This window comes from Perca flavescens, chromosome 21, assembly GCF_004354835.1.
Source record: "Perca flavescens isolate YP-PL-M2 chromosome 21, PFLA_1.0, whole genome shotgun sequence".
Taxonomy (NCBI): Eukaryota; Metazoa; Chordata; class Actinopteri; order Perciformes; family Percidae; genus Perca; species Perca flavescens.
This window is the reverse complement of record NC_041351.1, coordinates 18,283,531-18,306,738: the sequence shown is the minus strand read 5'-3', so window position 1 is coordinate 18,306,738 and position 23,208 is coordinate 18,283,531. Positions and strand designations below refer to the sequence as shown.

Here is a 23,208-nt window from a genome sequence, read left to right as displayed (position 1 = left end):
ACCGGCCAAATGGTGGGGAGAGGAGGAAAGGAGGCAAGACGAGAGGAGGGTATGGAGGGGGAGAAACAAATGAGGCAATGTGGAAAAGGAGTGGAAGCAGGCTGAAATTGAGACAGAAATAAGAGGAGTGCTGAGAGAAGCTGGTCTGCTAACAACGCGAGGAGGCGATGGGTGTGTGGGGAGTTAGACAGAGATGGGAGCTGGATATAAGAGGTGGGGGGGATCGATTGAGAAGAGAAGGGGGGGGGGAGGGAGAAGAGCTGGGAGGTACATGGCTTTAAGGAGGAGGAGGAAGGAGGCTGGAGGACCACTCGAAAAGCTGAGAGGAGCCAACGCAGAGTGAAGGGGAAGTGAAAGAGGAAAGCAGAAGGAGAGGAGGAAGAGGGAGGGCTAGCATGTGGTCAAAGACGAGCGAGGAAGACGGGTGGTGGGGAGGTCTGGCCAGTTAGGGACAGAAGAAGAAGAAGAAGAAGAAAAGGGGAAAGAGAGAGAGAGAGAGAGAGAGAGAGAGAGAGAGAGAGCACATGGACACAGGAAGTCTGGCGCTTTCCATTCACATGCCAAGTCATCAGATGGTGGTGTGTGTTCACACCCCGGAGATGTCGCAACCAAACGCACCCCACTCCCTTCAAATCACTGCTACCGACAATAAGCAGCTGTTCACATGTTGGATGAGAGTTGGAGATGAGAGAAAAGTCTTCTGTCGGTGCAACACATGTGCTTCAGAACAATCGCACGCTTCCCTCAAAACTCCAACGTCGATGAGAGTTTCAGATAATATATCCTATTCAGATTATTTTTTATCTCTCAGTTGATGTGATCTTTCAGACGGCTCAAATCTTGGTCATGGTTAGTCCGAGGTCAATTTGATTACACACAGCGAAACATTCAGAATTATATATTTAAATGAGGTGCCGTAGCATGCGCCGTAGCATGAGTCTAATTTGTAATGGAAATGCTTTTATGACTTTACTGGCTTTCCTTAATGACTTAATGCCTTTAATGCGTCAACACATTTTAAACAGTCAGACTCATTTAACTCATTTCTTTGGCCTTGCTGCATATTTTATTTTTAAGTTAAGATAAGTGCAGCACTGATGTGGGTATTGAGGTTGACATAAAATGTGATTTTTATATAATTTATATGGAATGAGGGTTATTTTATATATATATAACTGTTGGGTTATTTGGCCAAACTAAAATATAGCCATAAGAACCAGTGTTAGACACAACAAGCTTTACCTTAAAAGCAGTCACAAATGTGCATGTGGTATTTAAAAGGATTCTATTATTAACAATCAGTAAGAAATAATGAAAAGCTACGAACCACATTTAAAAAAAAAAACACACAACACTGGGTCAAAACAACCAACAACCAGTTTTCAATCAATGGGTACTAGGTAAGTTAACCCAAAAGTCAATTTAGATTTTAAGTGTATATGTGTTTTGTTTCTTAAATTGAATTGACAGTTTACACTCTGCTCTATCCTCTCTGCGTCCAATCACAGCCTGCCTCCACCAGCTGTCTCCTGCACACAGGGGGTCGTCTTGCACGCTGCACCCGGGATGTGCCCCCTGTATCCTGGGTAGCGCTGGTGAGGTGGGGGGAGGGGGGGGTGTCTGTCTGAGGCTCATCCACTGCTGACTCATCTCACACACACACTCACACACGTACACACAGGCAAACGTCTCCTCTCTCTCTCTCTCTCTCTCTCTCTTTCACTCTCTCTTGAGAGGCAGCGGAGGCGGCAGGCTGAGGAGTCGGGGATGGCGGCCAGTGGGTGCCGTCAGGCAGTGGTAATCTGACTGGATTACCAACCAGGTGGAAACATTCAGCCTCTCGACTCCCTCTACTCCTCCTCCCCCTCCTCCTCCCTCTCTCCCTCTGTTCCATCCATCTATCATTTACATGCTCGTATTCTCTTTTCACCCTGTTCTTTCTTTCTTTCTTTCTTTCTTTCTTTTGTATATAGGGCCTTTAACATAGTCAGTAACCCCCCCCCACACACACACACACACACACATGGACCTCCATGTCTCTAATTGTACAAGTACGTATACATTCACAGAGACTTCCAAATCTATGTACACACACACACACACACACACACACACACACACACACACACACACACACACATCATCTTTTCTCTCTGTGTCATGCAATTTGTGTGCGAAGGTGTGTGCAGGTAGGAGGGTGAAGGGGCGTGTCTCATTTGTGCTGCCGTGACGATCAAAGCCAAAGCCGAGAAACTTCCAGAGAAGAGAGGCATTACTGACAGCATCATGATGAATGAACAGGGCGGCTGCATGTAACACGCACGCACACACAGACACACACACACACACATACAGCTACACACATTTATGGCAAAGAATCGCAGGATTTAGCTGCAGGATCTTGTACTTCACTAACAAGACTGAACGGGAAGAAGGGAGAGGAAGGAGAGAGAGAAAAGAAGAAGAAAAAAGTCAAAGAGAAAAGATTGAGAGAGAAGAAAGAGAGAAGCAGCAGAGAGGTAATCTAGTCTAACCAAAACATTCTGATTATGGTTTATTACTTTTTCAAAGCACAAAAAAACAAGCAGCTTAAGATAGAAACCCTTTGTACTATGTGTGTACTATGTGTGTGTACAGCTGTGCATGCGTGCGCACATGTGACATGAATATGCCTCTTTCTGTCTGTATTACCAGGTCACACACACACCCACACACACACACACACACACACACACACACACACACACACACACACACACACACATATACACACACACATATACACACACACAAACATATACACACACAGTCATGTAAACAAAAACCGTCTGCTGTCTGGGAACTAACACACCTGTTCAATGACAAGCTTTGCCACGCCCTCCATAATACTGCACACCTGTGCTACTGCAGGCTAAACCTAACCTTAATCACACACGTAAGTACAGACACACACACACACACACACACTTGCACAACTACTGCCCAGGGGGCTAGCATCACAGAAAAAAAGGGAAGAAAGGGAAGGGAGACTGGAATGAAAGCAAAGCAAACAGGGAGGGGAAAGAGAGATAAAGGCGTTCCCACTGCTCCTATCAGTAATCTAAACGCCTGTGTAATATCATTGTGGGGTTTTATTAAATGGGGGCTGAATCTTATGGCGTTGGTATGCGGCTGTCATTCCATCACCTTGTCAAGCGCGACCATATTCAAGCAGACACCATGCTGATCTAAATAAGAGGCTTCAGCAAATTGATGGATTGCAGGTTTTCCGGGATATGAAGAAGAAACAGGGGGGAATGAAAAGTTGTTGTTTTTTTTTTTACTTTGAATTACTGTAAGTGATACACCCACTTGGGCCTTGTGAGAAGGCATAACAATGTGTGTCTCTTTCCAAAGATCTGTAACAACAATAAACCCACCACCACCCCCTTGTAGCCCCCCTCCTGCCATGGTATGGCCAACCCCACATCATATCTACCCCCTGTGCCGAGGCTTTGGGCCAGGCATACAGCTTTCTGAATCTCTAAGGGGGGCAAGCACAAAGGTAACCCCCATCCTAACCTTCCAGCAAACACACACACACACACACACACACACACACACACACACACACACACACACACACACGTACCCCAACCCCCATCCCAAAACAACAATCCTCTATACCCATCATGTCAGTCAAAACCCCATCAGGGACATGCATGGAGAGTCTGGATATCTGGAATCTCAATACAGTGTCATGCACCTTGAGACCCAGTGAGAGGCCCTCTTGAATATATTTCAATAGCATTATCACCCTGCATTACTACGCTTTTTCCCCCTTTCAACATTACAGAATCATCTTTAAATTGGACCATGATATATGTCAGTGGGTAGCATTATCAGTCAAAGTGGAGTATAATACAGTCTAAATCGTTATGCAGGTTAGATGTGTGTTTGTTAAAACAAATCTCACCATCAGTTGGAGGTTTCAAAACGACATGGCTGTATTTTTGGTAAAATCATTTCACTCAAATTTAAAAGAGACACGTAGCTCACTGCTTATGAAATATATAAAATGTTCTATTAATGAAAAATAAATTATACTGTATGAATGATTGTGTCGTATATATAAATATAATGTAGAACTGTAATTATGTAAATTATGTAATATGTATTATATCATAATACATATATGTATTGCAGAATAATACTATCTTGTACACATTACATTTACACTAACACATGTATTAGACATATAGACGATTAAATGGGTTACATGTGAGAATATATTTCAAAAATTCCTAAATTGTAAAAAAAATGACAAATATAAATCTTGTACTAGTCCTACATATATTGTGAATTGATTATAGAAAATAAAAGCGTACATACACACTTCATTTGTAGCAAAACTTACACATGTGCTCTTAAAGTTTAGAGTCATGAAGTGAAAGAACAAGTTAATGATAATATTATTTGAAGTAGGCTTCCTTTCCTTAAGCAGCAAAACCAGAACCAGGACTTCAGGCACACCGAATGTCAATCTGGTTCAGTTTATATATTTCTGCAGACAGTGCGACGAGCTTAATGGGTTCGACCGGAAATATGGAAATTATGCTATTTTGTTATTAAAAAAAAAAATGAAATAAAAATTGTTGAAGAGTTAAAATTCCGCACTGGACGTCTGCTTCGTTTTTTTGTTGTTGTTGCTGTTGTGTAAAACTAATGAATATGCAAATGAGCGGAGGCAGAGGATGTGTGGATCCTATCACACGACAGTCGAAATCATTCATATATAGGCCTGAGTCTCAACGGCTATTTAAAGAAGCCGCTGCATTTGCAAATGGTAATTAATGAGATTTCTCATCGGGCGCGTTTACATTCATCCAGTTAGTCCAGTTTATAGACACTGTATGATTTCGAACAGAGGCTTTCTTTCTTTCTTTCTTTCTTTATTCTCTCTCTCTCTCTCTCTCTCTCTCTCTCTCTCTCTCTCTCTCTCTCTCCACACACACACACACACACACACACCCCCCACCCCCTCCCCTATTGAGACAGGATACCAAAGCTACTTGTTAAATCTAATGCATGCACTGTCAACCCATTCGCACCCCGTCACGTCCCCGCTCAATATAGAAACCGGATTTTCTGGTATTACCCGCACCTCTATTACCACAGCTCCCCATTCACTCCCCCCCACGAACCAGCACGTACTCCGAACCCAGCAGCACCGACCCCACCGTGCTCCTGGAGCCACACAACCGCACGTGGAAGAGGAAACGTTGCACAGTAGTCAGCTAATAGCTTTAATTTATTGTTTAATGGGAAATATAAGCAGTGGAATTACCCAATTCTAATTAATTACAATGATTAGTACTTTACTAATTGATGAAACCATATAAATCTATGACAAGATTATGCTACTGGAAACGCCTAATAATCCCCGTTGATAAAGACGAATAATCCTAGAATATTTCTAAATTCATGAGAGGTTTAAAGTCTAAAACCCAAAAAAATGCAAGGTCTTGCGTAAATTTAAAGTTAAATCTAATTTGCCAAGTGTTAATTAAAGAGGGAAATGTTCCACAGTATTCCATATTTTGCTTTTACGCGAGGCTGACTGAAACACTAAACTAATCAATTATAGTCCTATGTTTATTTTAATGTAGGCCTATGCTGTAACACACAGAAAACAGCTATGTCATAAACAGTTAATTACATAAAGTAATAATTATAAAGTAAAACATAAAACTCTTTAAAATGCCTGCGCATGCTTGCTAATTTCTAAATACCCACACATTCTGAGCAATTTCCTTCCCCAGTAAATTCCAGTTCGTCCCAAAGAGCTTTACGGTTTCCCAAGTTTGTAATATGGAGAGCATATGCTTCAGACAAAAGAGAGTAACTGATTTTTTTTTTTAAACCCACACTTGTCATTTAAATACACGAGAAATAAAAAGCTGCATTCAAAACTGACCTGAGTGCGGACCCATGGATAGGTGGGATGAGTAGTATTTCCCAGGCTGGAAGTGAGCGGGGTGCTGCACGGAGCCGTGGCCGCCTGGCGCCATCCGAGACGCGGCGCTGTGAACCAACACGCTCCGCTCCGTCAGGAGGTGGTGCGGAGGAGCGAAATCTCGGCTTTCCATCCCGGTGAGAACCGATAAATCCCAAATCCAAAGTAAAATCCGGAGGCACCGAAGGTCTCAGGCACCCAGATGCAAATAATCCCTTTTATGAACTTCGGGTTCCCCTCGCATTGAGCGGAGTTTGGGCTTTGCAGGGTAGAAACTGAGTCCCCGTCATGTCCTACAAAGGAGAGAGCAGGAGACGCGTCAAAGCGCTGACAATAATGAGCCAACCAGGGATGTAGTGCTGAAGAAAAGGCTGAGCTGAGAGACAGTCGCTGTTCATGTTTAGACAAACAACCAGCAGTTACGAAAGCCATTCAAATTTCACAAGAAAAACGTTTTAAAAGGCCACATTTACATTTCATTCTCACTAGTTTAACGACGATTTATGACCGCCAAGGAAGTTGAGTAAAGTCCTGTTCTGCAGATGAAAAGGTGGTTGAACTGAGTTAATGTGGATTTACCCTTCACCTCATCGTTGGCCCCAACAGAGGAGTCTTTGCCCTCCTCCTCCTCATCCTGTGACCAAACACGATGCAAATAACGCACACGGGAGCTTTCTTTATCAGCCAAAAGAATGGAAAGGAAAGGGGGAGATTTGGCTCAGGTACAAACAATTGGTGCATAAAGTTCACAGCGGTAAAAATGCCTCTCTCGATGAAGGACGAGTAGTTGATTCTTTAGACTGAACAAGGACGGGTCGTAAACAAGCTGGACCTCGGGGCTCTTGCGCTAAAGTATGAAGAAAACCATTTGCACAATACTTATAAGCAAGAATGCACAAGCTCTAAATTGTGGCGACTAATATCTATTCCCTAACCTCAGAGTCCCAATCGTGCCAAGACCAGAAATAAACACACACGTTTCTGCGTTGATTAATGGTTGTAAATTCATTTTTATTTTTCAGTTGTCACAAAATCTGATCCACTCATTAAACGTGTCGTTTCACTTTAGATGACAGGGTATTCTATAATAAAAATAATTAAAAAAAAAAAAAATGCAATAAAACATGGGATTTATATAAGATCCAGCAGCCATAAACACACATTTCTGCCTGGGATTATTGGTGTTTGATGTATAGCTTTTATACATTAAATCAGACTTTCCTGCTCGCTGTTTTTTACGCATTAACTTGTTTCACCTTTAATGTTAGGCTTTTTATAGTTGGCACAGTTGAAACTAGGATTGTTAATTGTGGTGTTTCTTATTAATGAAAACGATGATGAAACATTTCTGTCAACTTCTACGGGGTCAGCAGCAGTGGCCCTCGCCTCCCGGCCAATGGCAAACACCATGTATCTTTGCTTCATATACAGTATATATAGGCTATACACTGTAATCACAAACACAAATCAAATCACCTTTATGCTCCTGTGCGAAAGAGCGTGGCAATAAACAGTGAAATAGACTAGGAAATCATCGACTTCATATGTATGCCTTATAGCCTAGGTCATTTACTTAAATAGGGCTCCATGTGACGCTCAGATAGGGAGAGCTGTGTGCTTGCGTTCACCAAACACACCTCAACAGTCCATCTATTAGGCCTCTCAATGCATGGCACGTCCATCTAGCGCTCTGTAGATGCTGATAGCACCTCCCAGGAATCAACAATAAAGGAACAAAGAAAATATCAAATGCTCTGGTGGACCAGGGGCTTATAAAGTGCATAGGAATATAGGCTGCATGAGCTCGGATATTCAAGTCTCCTTTACGCACGCACACACACACACACACACAAGCTGCTCAAGGACTCCAACTTTCAGGAATTGTGTTGGGGGAGGAGAGGGGGGATCTCCAAAGTTCAGCAGCTCTGACAGAGTGCATGTGTGTGTACGTCCAAACACTCTCAAGCATAAAATATCCAATGCATGAACATTTATAAACGCTTCCCATAAGAATATTTGCCCTAAACTGAAAATACGTTAAATAATTGAATTTCCCTTTTGTTTGTGAGCACCACGTTATCATTTCTGACCACATCTAGTCGACAGCAAGAGGACAAATGAGGGTGAAAAATGGGAGAAACGCAGGCTACTGCAAGCGCTCTGGGAAGGCAAAATGGACTCTCTCCTGTCCCCTATGGCTGTAAGAAACAATGGCCCTTCTCTACGGGACATCAATCATAAACCACTCTCGTCTGACATTTGTCTATACATTTTTAAATTTCCAGGCCGTAAACACACGTCCTCGGTGTTTACATTCCACGTCAACAGAAAGCCACTCAGGCTACATACAACAACCTGGATCTAAATCCATGTGTTATCGCTCGCCACGCAAACAAAACGACGTAAGCAGATCGCGCGTAACAGTTTGGGAAACTGATCATTTGGATCTACTGTAGTAGTAGTGTGTGTGTGTGTGTGTGTGTGTGTGTGTGTCTACGTGGAAGGCGTTCAGACTTCCTTCCACTTTACACAGACTCCCCCAAAGCTCATACACACACGCGCGCAACACACACACACACACACACACACACACACACACACACACACACACACAGACAGACAGACACACACACACTTTCCAAACACGCACACACACCACTGCCCTGCAAAGGGTCAAACTATCGTCGGACGAAAACCCACCCTCTACAAAAGTAACCAATACTGGTCAAAATTACTTTACATGAACTCAGCACAAAGCCAGCAAATACGCAAATAATTCTTTTTTTTCAGTTCTTGTGCAATCCATGTTTTCAAACCAAATATACGCGTTTGGTGCTATTTAACAGAAATGTATTAAATCGTGTCGACAAAAGATTTTTTTTTTAAAGCAATTAAAAGACATTTACTTTTAAAGGGGCTCGGGTTGAGAGGCCAACTTATTGCCTTCAACAATTTTGCAATAAAGTAAAGTCACACAGCATAACCGAGACACTAAATCCGGATATTCAGGGGCTGGCTAAACAGGAGAGACAAGCCCGGCCGAGCCGAAGACAGCCCGGCGTCTGCACAGCCTTCATACCGAGGGGGAGACGCAGGGAGGGAGCACTGCAGTTTGTATTAAACTGCCCTGTCTCCCTTCCTCTCAAACATACACACACACAATAGGAAACTAACAAAGAATAATCTACAATTTGGGATCTATAAAACTACATGCGTGAGGAGGCGCGCTGAAAAGCGAGTGGCTTTGAATAGTCCTCTGAATGAATCAGAAACACGCAAGTAATTTGGCTGTGAAGAGAGGTCAAATCAAAAAGTGACACACATATAGCGCCCACAGTTCCAGACTGGACAAGAGAGAAAACAGTGGGAATGAAATATCTAAAAATCTAAAAATAAAAGCTTCAAAATACCGTCAAACCGTGAGATGTGTTGCTTTAATTCACATATTATAATTATGGATACTGGATGAGGAATGTATTTAGATTAGCCAATGTATGGCAGAGTCATATCAGCTTGCATTTTACTGTTTTACTTCTCTAAAGGCATGACAGTGGATAGCGCCCGTGTTTTGGACAAATACATTTTCATTTAAATAAAACGGTAAATTTAGATCATCCTCTGTTGCATGCAGCACTTGAACTGAAATGTGCATTTAGTAGGCTACAAAAGATTATAAATCCCGGCTATAAAATAATTCTCTACTTACTGGTAAGTTATATCCCTTGCGTGGCGAGTAGGTTATAATGAAAGAAAAAGTACAAAAAATATTCAAAGTGAAAATCCCCGAGTCGCAGAGATGAAACATGTGGGATTGATTACATCCTATGCTGCTGCAGACTGTGGTGTGCAGTCAGTTGAGGTATGGGAGAGACGCATCGTAGAAGTTCAGGCTTGTAGTGAATCGAGGCTCGTTCATGCAGCCGGAGACTCAGACACGCCGGGAGGAGGAGGAGGAGGGGGAGGGGGAGGGGGAGGAGGCGGATGGAGGGTGTGTGTGTGTGTGTGTGTGTGTGTGTGTGTGTGTGTGTGTGTGTGTGTGTGTGTGTGCGGGGAGGGGGGAACGCGCAGGCCTATTGGTTTGAGAACGACAATGTGAAAGCGTGCCCGTGAGGCGCCCCTCTACCCGCGCCCCCGCCCCACCCTACCCTACCCTTTCCCACACAACATACACACACACACACACACACACATACACAGCTGAGCGTCCGCCACACACACACACACACACCCCTCGACGGTAAACACACGCTGCTATTGGTTGCCGCTCAGAGCCAATGAGGAAGCCGCCGGAGCCGCGGAGCGAAACGGCGGGCGTTTGATTTGCAGCCCTCGGCGCACTGCGTGCACAAGTAAATGCGAGGAGACAGGCGGCACAGCTCGGCTCTGTTCAGTGTGCGGAGAGGAGAGGAACTGGAGCCGTGCAGCGCTGCCTGCACTTTCTGATCACTGGTGGAGAGCAAACAGCATCTAGCCTATTCTGTGTGATCCCACTGCAGTTCAGTTCAAATGCTGGATGTGCTCTGAGTGTTTCGTTATTTTGCTATGTGACAGCGATGATGTGAAAGTTTTATTAATGCCCCTTTAGGGAAAGCCGCTTTTTTTCACTCGCCCCACTGCATGTGTTTTGCTAAATAAATCCTTATTTGCCTAATCTGTATCTGATTTATTGAACATTTAGTCTCGCAATGCAATACATTGTGCACACCGCCACATTTAGGACCTCTAATTGGCAGGCGTAAAGTTAACTGTAAATTTGATATAGGCTATAGAAAATGTCTATAGCCTATGTCTATCCACTGGGATACTGGGAGTAAATCTAAAGGAGGATTTTATCCAATCTAAGTATCTGCGTTGTCCCTAAAGCCTCACTCTGCACTAATATTGCATGTTATGCACTGGACATGAACATATGTATTTCTTCTGTATCAACTAAATTAATCCATCAATATGCCATATATTTAATGATATCTGTCATTTAGTAAAAAATCTGTCGAAAGTGCACTTGAACGCAGATGGGCTCATGTGGAAAAAGGGTTAATAAAGTTGCTTTATTTTAATTAAATTTTTTTTATAGCTGCATATTTACCTGTCTCTGTCGCACACCGCACACTGAGACAAACACACACGGGCAAATTGAATCACTGCGTAATTTGAAAGCATTACTGTCCCCGAGGTTAGCCTTGCGCACGGTTCACTAATTTAGCCAATTAAAAGTGGAAGGATATGGGCTTGTGTGTTTCCATGTCGACATAGCCTATATGAGCTGCTATAGGCTAATATTCCCGTCCAGGTTTGTTTATACGTGGAGGCGAAGGGTTAAAACTCGGGGCTTCAGCGCTGCGACGCTCCTGATTGGCTGGCACGTTGCCAGAACTCTGTCAATCACCGAGTGTAAACAAGGCTCTGATTGGCTGCTGGCCAGTCCGCACTGGGCTGCCTGAAAAAAGCAATTACTGCCCCTGCGGTTTCAAGGCGGCCCCGCGCTGAACGATGAAAGGAGATAAGGAGGGGCGGTTTCAAGGCGCCCCCCACGGCGAACCCCGTTGGCCCCAGAGCAAAAGGAGAGTCAAGAGTGACTAAATCAAAGGGAATACGGTAAAAGGGGGGGAATTACACGTTGTATTAAATGTAGAGGCTAGATTCGCGGAATGGTGCAATAACAACTTTGTGTTTAGAAAATGGAGGGGAGAGAGCGGCAACAAGGACCGGAAAACAGCTATTGCTCTGCTTCGAGGGAGCTCCTTTTTAAAAACACGGAGAGAAAGTTTGTGTCGACAAAGGAGACGGTGGACAGAGAGCGATAGGTCTGTTAAGAAACTAAATTATACGATTTTTCTCACCTACAGTAGATGTTAAAACAGTGACGATATTGGATCGTCAGGGCTCGGATCGTATTGTGCTGCTGCGCATTAAGTGTTGACGAAAACTTTTTCTTGCCAACTATTCAATAATTAATTGGACATTTCCGCTTTTAAGCAGAGGCTTAAACGGTATACATATAGGTCAGTTATAATAATAAATTAGGCAATTAATTGTGTCTGTAAAGGGGAATAGAATTAGAATTAGAATATAATTTAATTTTGCAGTATAAAAAAGAAAAAGAAACATGAAAAAAATATGGAAAAGAAATAAATTATATTAAAGAATAAAATAAAACAAAAACTTAATTACATTTGTAATGTCAAAGTAAATAGACCAATTCATTTCATATATATTAGGCTATACATATGTCTCTTTTTTTGGAATCATTATAAGTTATTTATTTGGGTGCAGCAACTCATTCATTAATGTAGCTGCATGAAAGCAAGACCTCATGTTCCTTTTAGCTGAACTTGTCCAGAGCTAACAACAGTGAACATGCACCTCATAAAGTATATGAAGATTGTTCCAACTGATGTCCCTTTACATTAAAACAGAGACTCCCTTGCTTTGGTCCAGCCCCCCAAGAAAACACACTGGACAAAGGAGACCCGAGCCGGACTGCAGCCCGTATAGATAGCTTATAAACTGTGCGCATGGAGAAAAACGAGGCTTTCATCTATACAGTAGAATTAATTGATACATATATAATTCAAATCAAATAACGCCCGAGCGAGCAGATTTATCACGTTTGTAATTATATAATCGTTACCCTCTTTTCCTATTTACATAGCAGCCTGCATTCCAAAGCCCTGCGCTCTCCAATGGGCTTCAGCCACCACGTGTCCACACACACAGACACACGCACGCACACACACACACACACACACTCTCACACACACAGAGAGAGAGACGAGTACACGAGCTGTACAAGAGTAGGTACACAACAGTAGGCTATACAAAAAAAACCCCTCAAATCTAGCTATATTCTGCAGACTTCCAAAGTCGATATTTTAATAGGCCAAATGGGCTCTGCAACCAGCAAGACAACCGTGAATTATCATTTATGCATTAGCTTCCATTAGGATGACAAAAATAAACCTTTGTGGAGTTGCGAAACTCATTATCTGGTGCTCAACGTCCATCAAAATGTATCGGCTGTATTCTTATTTGTGCAGCCTCAAAGAGAAAACATATTATTATTATTATTATTATTATTAACATTTAATAGGCTATATCTCACATGTGGACTGCATAGAATCAGCCAAGCAGTTTGGATCCAAATATGACAATTACTACAAGTTTGCAGCGATATTACAAATGCACAATTCACCAAAGATAGTGATAAAAATAGTGTAACAAATTCATTTGTGTTTTCAACCATTACACCAAGTTGGGAATATTAGTCACTTAGGACATCTTATTAGAAAAGCAATGCCAGAATATGTCAATATAGCATAGATACATAGGCTTACATAACTATGTATTCTATATATAAATATAAATATATATATTTATATTTATTTATTTTGAAATTACTTAGTTTCCCTGTTCTCTCCTCCAACAGTGTTGCCCTCAGCACTAATGACAGAGGGACAATAAAGAATCCTGTTCCGCAGCTCACAAAAGAGGTCCGGCACTTAAAACAGAAATCTGCATTTAATTTATTTAGTGACAAGGAAAAGCCTTTTATAGCTTGATTTTTATTGGTTCTTTTTCACTTAAAAGGTGGGGGTTGGGTGTGCGTGGATGAGTGTGCGTGTGTGCAGAGAGAGAGAGAGAGAAAGCATAACACACACACACAGACACACACACACACACACACACACACCCATCCTCCTCTGGTCCGTGTGCCAGCGCGAGCTACCCTTTACGGTGGGGAGGGGGGGAGCATAATTAATGCGGATTGACTGATTGCTCTTGAAACAGACCGGTCCTGCGCGCGGATTGTCCTCGAGCAATGAAGCGTTCCTGACTGACACTTCCCACCTTCCATTCTTCGCTTCGTTCTTCCTTTTACTTCTTCTTTTTCGTCTCCCCCTTTCATACCTCACACTAGACCGGTGTGCAAGAGTTTTCCTCCGCGGCGAGGAGCCACACATCCCGGCCGCTTTTCTGCCGTCCAGCCTGGCCAGCCGAAGGCAGTTTCTCCCTGCTCTGGAGATGTGGGTCTGGGCACGAGTGTGTCACAATTGAAAACGAAATAAAGACACACAAATTAAGCATGCAAACGTTATTTGTAATATTTTTTTCTATTTCTATGTTGATGCTTTGGTTTCCCCCTACATGCTGTAGCCTACAAAATCATATTTTTGTGCAGCCTGACAGAAATCCGACTCAGTTCAGTTGTTGCTTTCGTGGATAGCAACTCTACTGCAACTTCACCTCACGAGGAGTTACGTCTCCGTTAAAAAAAAGAAGAAGAAGAAAAAAAAAGGCAAATAAGCTATTTTCCGCACATTAAAAAGTGGTTGAAGTGCTTTTAAAGTGGGGGGCTATAGCCTCCACTGCACCCCCTGCATTAATTGAATAAACTTTTGAACGTCTAAATAGGACCACATAAAGAAAAGGCATAATTCACAGTCAACGGGAAACACATTGGCGAGGCGGGTTTTAAATGAGCTCCAAATGGAGAGCTGTCTCCACGGGAGGCCCTCCATACAGGGCAACCATCCTATTCTCACCAGATATTTCTGATAGCCCTTTAATGATGCGAATTTCCAAACACGTTCCGTTCACCAGGGAGACGCCCCGGTTATCTAAAGGTGATGCAACCCCACGAGACAATAGAGTCATATTAGAGTAGGAAAGCATGTGAAAAGTAGCGCTGCCAAGCTTTTGGACTATGTTATAAAAAAAGGTTGTACTGAGCCCTCTGGGCGGTGTATGAATATCGTTCAAAACCCTTTTTTTTCTCCTTTTGGTCGCCACTGTAAATATCAACCACAACAACGGCACAGAAGAAGAAGAAGAAGAAGAAGAAGAAGAAGAAGAAAAAAAAATGATGGAGTCATAAGTTGACTGGACACAAAAACAACATGACCTTTTCTTCTCTGTGTGCGCAGGACAGATGCTGCTATTTCTGATCGCCCTGACACACAGACTCACAACGGATCATGCATTGTGAAATGGTTGGCATGAAAAAAAAAAAAAAAAAACTACCACTGTACTCCTCCTTAAAGCGCTTTAAAAGACTCAAAACGGTTAGATGACTTAAAGGCACATACCTTCAGATCAAGAGGATGAGGGTGCAGTAGAAGAAGATGATGATTGTGATATTGATGGTGACGGAGGGAAAAGCTTGGGCAACAAATTAGTACCTGTCACACAGCCATATATCCGGCTGTAACCACCACCAGGCCTGTGTTTTGATGGTCCATTTATGGACCATCAAAACACGCAGGTGGAGGCTTTAATTATCATTTGAACATAAACAGGCATAGCGTGCCGTCCTGCGCGTGTTTGCACTCTAAGCTTATGTAGTTTCTATTCAAACAGTAGTTTATTTCATCTTTTTTTAAACTGAGCAGATCGTGAAATGTTGATATTATACACAATGGGATTAAATATATACTGTGCCGGACACGGGACGGACCTAGTGCCACCTGATTTTGTGTATTTGTTTCCCAACATTTCTATAACTGCCTCTGCCAGAACGTGCGCACAATGGCACCGTGTACACGCATACACTTTCATGAAAATTAAAGAAGGTTTTTGTTTTTCCTGGTTTGTCATAAGCAGCGCACTGAGATCACAAAACACGTGTTGTTAAATTGGAAAAGCTCCCCAAAAAAAGTTAAAAGTGTACGGGCCAAGGGGTCAACAAGTCAGCTGACATTCTGCAATTCGTCACTCAAGGATTTCAAGCAACACAATTGATTATGTCAACAAAGACTAATTTAGCAACAAAGGTCTTTGCACGACTCAGAACTTTAACAGTAACCATAATGTGCTTTAGTGACGCACCAGCAATTGACTTCTAATAAGTAAAAATGTCATGACTGAGAAAAACATTTTCAATATTTAGTCAAATTCTCCTTTTGTTGCTTAACCGATGGTCATATTTTGGAGGATTACACCTAATCAGATCACATCTGGACCATCTCTCAAAAGAAAACTCATCCAACGGCAATTTAATTTGGAGTTAAGGCTGCGAGAAGCAACAGCGTGCTACTACATCATAGGAGCCAGAAACATTTGGGAGTGAACAATCTGCAGTAGGCTATCAGACAAAGTTTCAAAAGAAACTACATAATCTGAATAAAACCAGCCATGTGTCCAATAACCACTACACACAGTAAAACGACATAATATAGCTGCAAATTATATTTAACTATATTTATTTACTCTTTTTTTTTAGCTGATTCTAATACATTTACTTGTCTTTTGATGTCCCTAAAATTAAATTAAATAAACTGCCAAACTCACAATAATTGTGTGTCTGAGCGATGAGACTAAGAAGTAAAACAGGTGCTAACTGTACACTTTCCTACAGTGGACACTGTAACATAACTAATAACCTACCAAGTTTATTTTCTGTTCTGCAGCTAAAGTACATAAAGTATAGTGTATGAATGTTATATTTGAAATGACTTCATGATGTTAATCACAATTATTCATACATTTTGACTGCAAGAAAAAAAATGAAGATTTAATCATAGGTATGTATGGGGGGAATTTTGGAAAGGACTCATTCATTACCTACATACTCTCGTCTTTATTGCCAAAAAATACTTAAGTCAGAAATCTGACCTGAGAAAAAGACGTGTGTCATCTCGCATGGATGGTTTTATGGCCAACGGTGTTGCCAAAGCTCTTATTTGTGTGTTTGTGGTGTGTGTGTGTTTGTGTGTGTGTGTGTGTGTGTGTGTGTGTGTGTGAGAGAGAGAGAGAGAGCTCAACAGCCTCTCAGTATCCATATACAGTGATACCGTGTAACTTAATATGACACAAGTAAGCCTGACAAACTATAACACCCAACTGTGGAGCCGATCAACTAAAGGGAACTACACTTTACATGGTTGAATCACCTTGTGTGTGTGTGTGTGTGTGTGTGTGTGTGTGTGTGTGTGTGTGTGTGTGTGTGTGTCTGTATTGGCCGAGAGGCCCCGACTGATAAACCTTCTTACATTAACTCACTGTTAAAAAAAAAAAAAAGGTTGAGATTTTCCACTCAGAAACATGCATCTGTTCATTCGGGTTGTCTATAATGTTAGTTCACCTCATAGGATTAAATACAAACATTAGTGGCAGTGGTTACGCATTTTAAAGTTGTAGGAAGCTAAAAGAAAACGATTAGGCAAACGTGTGCGCGTGTTTCAGTCGTAAATAAAAAGTAGCCCAAACCACATAATCAGCCCTATCTAAATACCCAAATAAATGCATAAAGAGACTTTTTTTTTTTTTTTTTTTTTTGGGCACAAATTTGAGGGAGCCAAAATCCGCCTTCTATTTAAGAAAAACTCTTCATGGTTGTTTTATCTTTAATCTCAAAACCAAGCCTTTGTAAACTATAAGAGTGTCAAAATCCGTGAAAATACAGCTTGGAAATATATAGGCTATAGCCTATACAAAAATGAAATGAGCGCTGAATAGATTGCACTGACAAATGATTAAACATAATACAAACGACACCTACCTATAAAACGACCGTCTCCATATAGCACAACATTGTATGTATGGTTATAAATTGAAAAAGAAACACCCAAAAGAGTCTCTCTTCCTCGCAAAAACTTGACAACTCGAAGAAGAAGAAAATCCTGCTCCTACACGCTTTATCCAAAACCAATGCGCGTTCAAATGTATGGACTTAAACGCTTCCGTACACTTTAGCTCTCTGCTGAACGTATCCACCGAGGGGGTTTCCAGACTACAAGCTCCGGATCCTGTGGATGCGAGTCTCCGTGAGGCTGTGTAATAGCAAATTTATGTCTGGATGACGCGTCCTCTCTCTCCCACAATGGAGCTGGAGCGCTGACATTAAACAGAAAATTGATGGAGAGACTCTCTTTCTTTCCTTCTCTCTCTCTCTCTTTCTCTCTCTCTCGTCTTGTCTAGGAGAGTGAGCTTTCTTGCATTTTCAGTTGTTGTTTTTTTTAAACAGGGGAGGGGGCAAAGGGACATCAGCAATGAGATACACACCAGGAATACACCCACTTCCATCCCCAACAAAGTTATTTCCTACGAGTATAGGCTTAACACACATTTACGCACCAAGACTAATACGCAAACACCTTTTTTCGAACCAGTATTGTTTTGTTTGTGCTAAATGCATTGAGGAGGACAGGAGGCCTATCACTTCTTCCACTTGCAACTTTCTGACCAAACTGCCCCCTCTCACTGCAAGTCTTATCAAAGGGAACTAGGTTTTGGGTAATCATTCCTCTGTCTACGTGTTTAACCTATAACCACCGTGATGTGGTGGAAGGCATGCTCGCTTTTAATTTGTGGAATAGTTCGAGTCTGACACGAAAAGAAGAAATCAGCATTTCCCTGGAAATCCCACTGATATTCGTTCATAGCCGTTTGCCAAATGATGTTCCTAATTGCCGCCTGGAGGTCACAGTTTACCCACCTTTTTCAAATTCGCCATCAATGCATGCTATATATAGCTGCTCTCCCGAGTTTCACAGGCATTTTGTTGTGATGATGACCGGCCGAACGGCGCACGCAAACGCTGCCATGCACATGCACACACGGGTTCAATTGTAAAAGCACTATAAACATTAAGCACAGGCGTTAAAGAGTGCACAGTTGTGCGCGTTTGCCCCGCAGCCTTTGATCAAGCCCAAACGGTCCAGACAAGTTTGTGCGTAAAAGTGAATTTATCTCCCGTTCTCGCTCCACAGAAAGGGAGCTCAGGCTGCTTCGATGTGTCGCCCTGGACTACAGAAACAAAGACATGATTGCAAACAATCGTTCAGTAAAAACCAACACAAACACACACACACACACACACACACACAAACACAGTTTCCATTCGGGAAGGCGTTTTACTGAAGATGCGTAAAACAAATGAGCCGCAGGTTGAAGATGAATGCGGAAGAAGCGAAGTCTACCAGCTGCAGCCTGGAAATAAACGCACAAAACGCGGCTTTTGGGAGTCTTCCTCCCTCCTTCCCAAACGGGACCTTAGCCTCGGCTTTCTCTTCTTCTCCCCCTGCAGCCCCCACAGGCTGCCCCAGTGGGTCACTGCTTCAGGAGCACCACGTCACCACGTTAACCCCTGCCTCACCGCGTCCTGTACAGAAGCAGGGCCGGGAACCCTGCGGGGTTGTGCCGAGGGAGGGGGGGTGTGGGGGTGGAGATGGGGTTCCCAAATTGGGTTGCCAGGACCTCCAGGCGCCCTAAAGGGCGGGTCCAGGGGGTCTGTGGCAAAATGAGGAACAGGTTTCTTTCAATTCATTTCAATTCAGTGGAAATTCACCCAATTACAGCTTATTTTAGAATAACTGCTGTAATGAGTCCGCACAGGTTTACTCATTGTTGTTTTCTCTGTATATACACACAAGCTCCTGACTTGCTTTTCATTTCTAGAAAATCTTTGCTGCATGAAAACAGAGTGACGTCAACAACAAGAAATATGCTTCACCACCAACCCCAACAGGCAAATCCACTCAAACAAACTCACCCTAGTTCAAGCTAAGTAATTCTATTATGACTTTCCCAAAACCATCGCTGCCCTCCACCGTGTTGAAAAATAGAAACTATTCTCAAGACCAAAAGCAACAATACATCCATAAATCCTTCCAGTATGGTTTTGGCTTTGCCTTTGAAAGGATTTATGGGAAAGGGAAATGGGAGGGTCGCGGCAGACCCCACCCACTCAGAAACAGGACCTTTATTTGTCTTTGTAATAGCCTACTGTTGCATTGTGGGTTTTCCAGTTGGTCTATGGCAGTTAGGTTAGTCTATATACTCAAACCACATTTCAAATTTCTAATGTCAAAGGACATTTACATGTTATTGCACTAATTTTGATTCCAATTTATTGTATTATTATTATAAATATGTTAAATTCTCATTTAAATTACCTATTTGAAAATCAAAACATTTAGAGAACTTTTACATGCATTTGTGACTTTTTGTTTTACAGAATTACATAAGTGCTTTGTGTGTATTATGTTTAAAAATGTCTGTAGCTTCAAAGAAAATCAAGTCATCACAGTCTTTTGAACAAACCCAGCCGCTTTGTCCCATCTTATAAAGCCTTATGATCATAACTATCCCTGGAAAATATTCACCCTGTGTCCCTTATTGCACACATTCTGTGGTTGGAATGTATTCATTTATGAGCAATACATAATATAGCGCAGTTTATGCAACACATTTTTTGTCATTTGAAAAACACTTTCAAACAGCTTTATGTACAACTTTGTATTTCACAGACTAGCTTCGTTAAATTTGAAATAATTTAGCAAGACATCATGGAAACTCTGTTGTTCCCTTCCTATTATAGTTGTGATGTTATTGCATCTGTGATGGAGAAGGTGTTGGTTGAATGTGCTGACCTTTTAAACAGTTTCAGATGTTTGAGAAATGCACTGGCCTTAGACCGAACCGTTAAATTGATGCTGTCCATACACTCACTCATCCATCTATTTCAACTCTGATGAAGCCTGCAGCCTGAAATGCGAGCTCTCTCTTCTTATTAGCACGGTCCCAAACAAAAGCTAGTTTACAGCTAAACCCCTGGCCAGCCCGAACCCTTTCTGCTCTACACTCTGCTAGTGTTGGGTAAACACACCTCAATGAGTTACTAGCACAGGTTTCGGGTGGTTTTCACTCAAGGATTCCTTCACATATGTCACATTTCCATTGTATGGTACGTGTATCAACTCGACTCGCTCTTTTATGGTTTTCCATCAGCAAAGGTTGTGATTGTACATGGTACTTTTTACTATCCAAGCGATCTGATCTGATACCATAAGGAGGAGTTAAAACACTGCGGACCATTTATTGGTCGGAGAGAATCATCACTAGCGCAACACGGGACATCCTGCACTAACCTGCCATTTTTTAAATAGCCAAGCAGCCGTCAATTGGGGGCGCAATTGCTTTTAGAAACTCAACCCAGATTTTACGCCGTTCTATGCCACAATTGACAAAGTGCAGACGTCCGTCTGTTTGGTTGGCGATGAAAGGATTCAGCAAGTGTAGGTAATATCGTCATACCGAATGTTTAAAGCAAACATGACCTACTGTTCGTAGAGTATGCGCAGCGGGGCAAGGAGGCATTTCATTGGTTCTTTACAAGCGGGCCACGAGGCAGTGATTGGTGGGATTTTACATGATTACAGCAGCTACAGATGACGGATCTTTTTTTTGCTGTCGGGGTGTGAAGACCAATTCAAACAATATATAAAAAAGTGTGTATAAGAAATAGTTACCAACCCTGCCTTTAAGTCTCCTGGCATTGAAACATCTTTGTTTCTTGAGCAGGTTGTTTACCAAAATGTCACACTGTACGCCATTATGTAGTAAACAGGTTTACGCAGGAACCATCTGTAACATTCATAACAAAACACAGAAGCTGCAGAGAGACAATACCTGTCCTTGTGTGTGTTTCCGACAACCCGATCACGGTGTCTACACATATGGCAGTATTGAAAGTAATTGAAATGTGGACAAATGTTTGAGGTTTATTCTCGAGATTTGTGATGCTTCTCATCTGCTGTGGTGTAATACAGTTGCTCACTCTTAATCCCGTTCACTGCCTGCCTCACGTGTGTGTGTGTGTGTGTGTATTTGGACCCCTGATATTTCTGTGTGTGCGTATGTGTGTATGTGGGTGTGCGTGTGTGCATGCGTGTGTGTGTGTGTGTGTGTGTGTGTGTGTGTGTGTGTGTGTGTGTGACACAGCTGTGATAGGTTAAGAATCAGACGCTAAACCTGTTTCTGGTTCCAATTTGAGGCCAGCTCCTCTTTGGCAAATGGAAAACACTTCAAGGTGCCACCGGACCTAAAGATGGTGCCTGTTTCTGCAGTTTACGTGCTCATGTGATTTTTGGAGAACGGAGGTTGTTTGCCTCAGAGGCAAGTGCACTGCGCACACACACACACACACACACACACACACACAGAAACACACAACTTCACCTCTTGAAGTTTATAGAGGCCCAGTGACCCCTTAGGTGAGCATAGCTGCATAACTGAGACGGCCACAAAAGGGTGAGCTATGAGAGCAAAGCATCCTGGGATATGACTTCTTGCCAAAGCACTAAATTCTTTCATCTTTGCTCTCATATTGTAAATGCATATCAGTCATAAAAGAGTGTTACATCACTGCACACACAGTAGTGCCTTTATCTTGACTCTTCCATGTAGGTTTTCATCTCTCACTGTGAGTTATGGCGTGTATGCATATTCTATGAAGCCTCATTAAAACACAGTGTAGCGAAGTGACAAACAGAGACATCTCTTAAACGTCATGCCAGGCCATTCACCCCTCCATGCCATCGTCCATCATTTATTGCAGCTGCTAATGCAGCAGCCAGAACTGAAACAAAGCTAGCTTTGTGCCCCCCCCCTCCCCCCTCTCCGCGCTGTCTGCTGACGCGTTTGCTTGTTCTCCATGTCACCCTCTAGCCCTTGTTCCCCTTCCAATCTTTCCCTAAAAACTTCTTTTCTTCCTTTTATAATTTTTTTCCCCCCACATCTGCAGCAGCGTCACGCGTCCTGGCATGGTCGTCCCGCAGAGTCATGTGATCCGTTGCCTGAGAGAAGAAAAAGGGAAGTGTGTTTCAGAACCCTGTTTTTGGCCCAGCTGGAAGGTCAGAGGTCAGCTCAACTCCGATCCAATCAAGCCACAAAAGTGCCGACTCACTTTTTACTCTGTCCTTTTCCTCTTGTTGCCGTCTCTTCTTTGCATTTTGGCCTGTGGTCTGACCCAACAGCCTGTGGTTGGCTACCATTAAAGATGCGCCGATGTGGTTAGTAAAACTAAACATCATCAGAATATCAGGCGCCTCACCACAACAAGGCCCAGAGCTGGGCATGGACTGTTTGAGGAATAAGCGCCTCATTCTGTACATTCGCTCTTAGAATATCAAAGAGAGCAAAAGGGTCATGCTTTTCAAGTGTAAAATCAGCCAAGGATGGCTGAGCTGAAGGCACTCAGACAACACAGCATTTTGTTTCTATCACTAGGATTTTGAGTTGATTAGTCGTGGTTATGGTTAAAAGAAAAACCACCAATGGTCTGATGGTAGCATATCCAGATCTAGATCACCATTTAAACCATATCAACTAAACAGGGTCTAAACCATTTTATTTATTTTTTTAGAAAAAAACTACTTATTTCATTTTACATTTTGTGGGTGATGTTTTAATGCAATGGGAGAATGTTTACGCTC

General features: G+C 42.4%; 1 protein-coding gene across 3 annotated transcripts in view; it reads right to left on the bottom strand.

Moving 5' to 3' along the window:
- The window catches only part of bahcc1b (BAH domain and coiled-coil containing 1b), a 64,529-nt gene extending 46,679 nt beyond the window's left edge, over positions 1 to 17,850 (bottom strand). The window contains exons 1-2 of one of the 3 annotated variants that reach the window (XM_028568290.1): positions 17,493 to 17,850; positions 5,957 to 6,288 (exon numbers count right to left, since the gene is read on the bottom strand). In XM_028568290.1, coding sequence (XP_028424091.1) covers positions 5,957 to 6,128 — 172 coding nt within the window. In that variant the 5' untranslated portion in view covers positions 6,129 to 6,288; positions 17,493 to 17,850. Of the gene's footprint in view, positions 1 to 5,956; positions 6,289 to 6,574; positions 6,667 to 9,701; positions 9,871 to 17,492 lie in introns of those variants that run through there. The other 2 variants (XM_028568288.1, XM_028568291.1) reach the window with 2 other exon arrangements.
- Between the last annotated feature and the right edge of the window lie 5,358 nt (positions 17,851 to 23,208).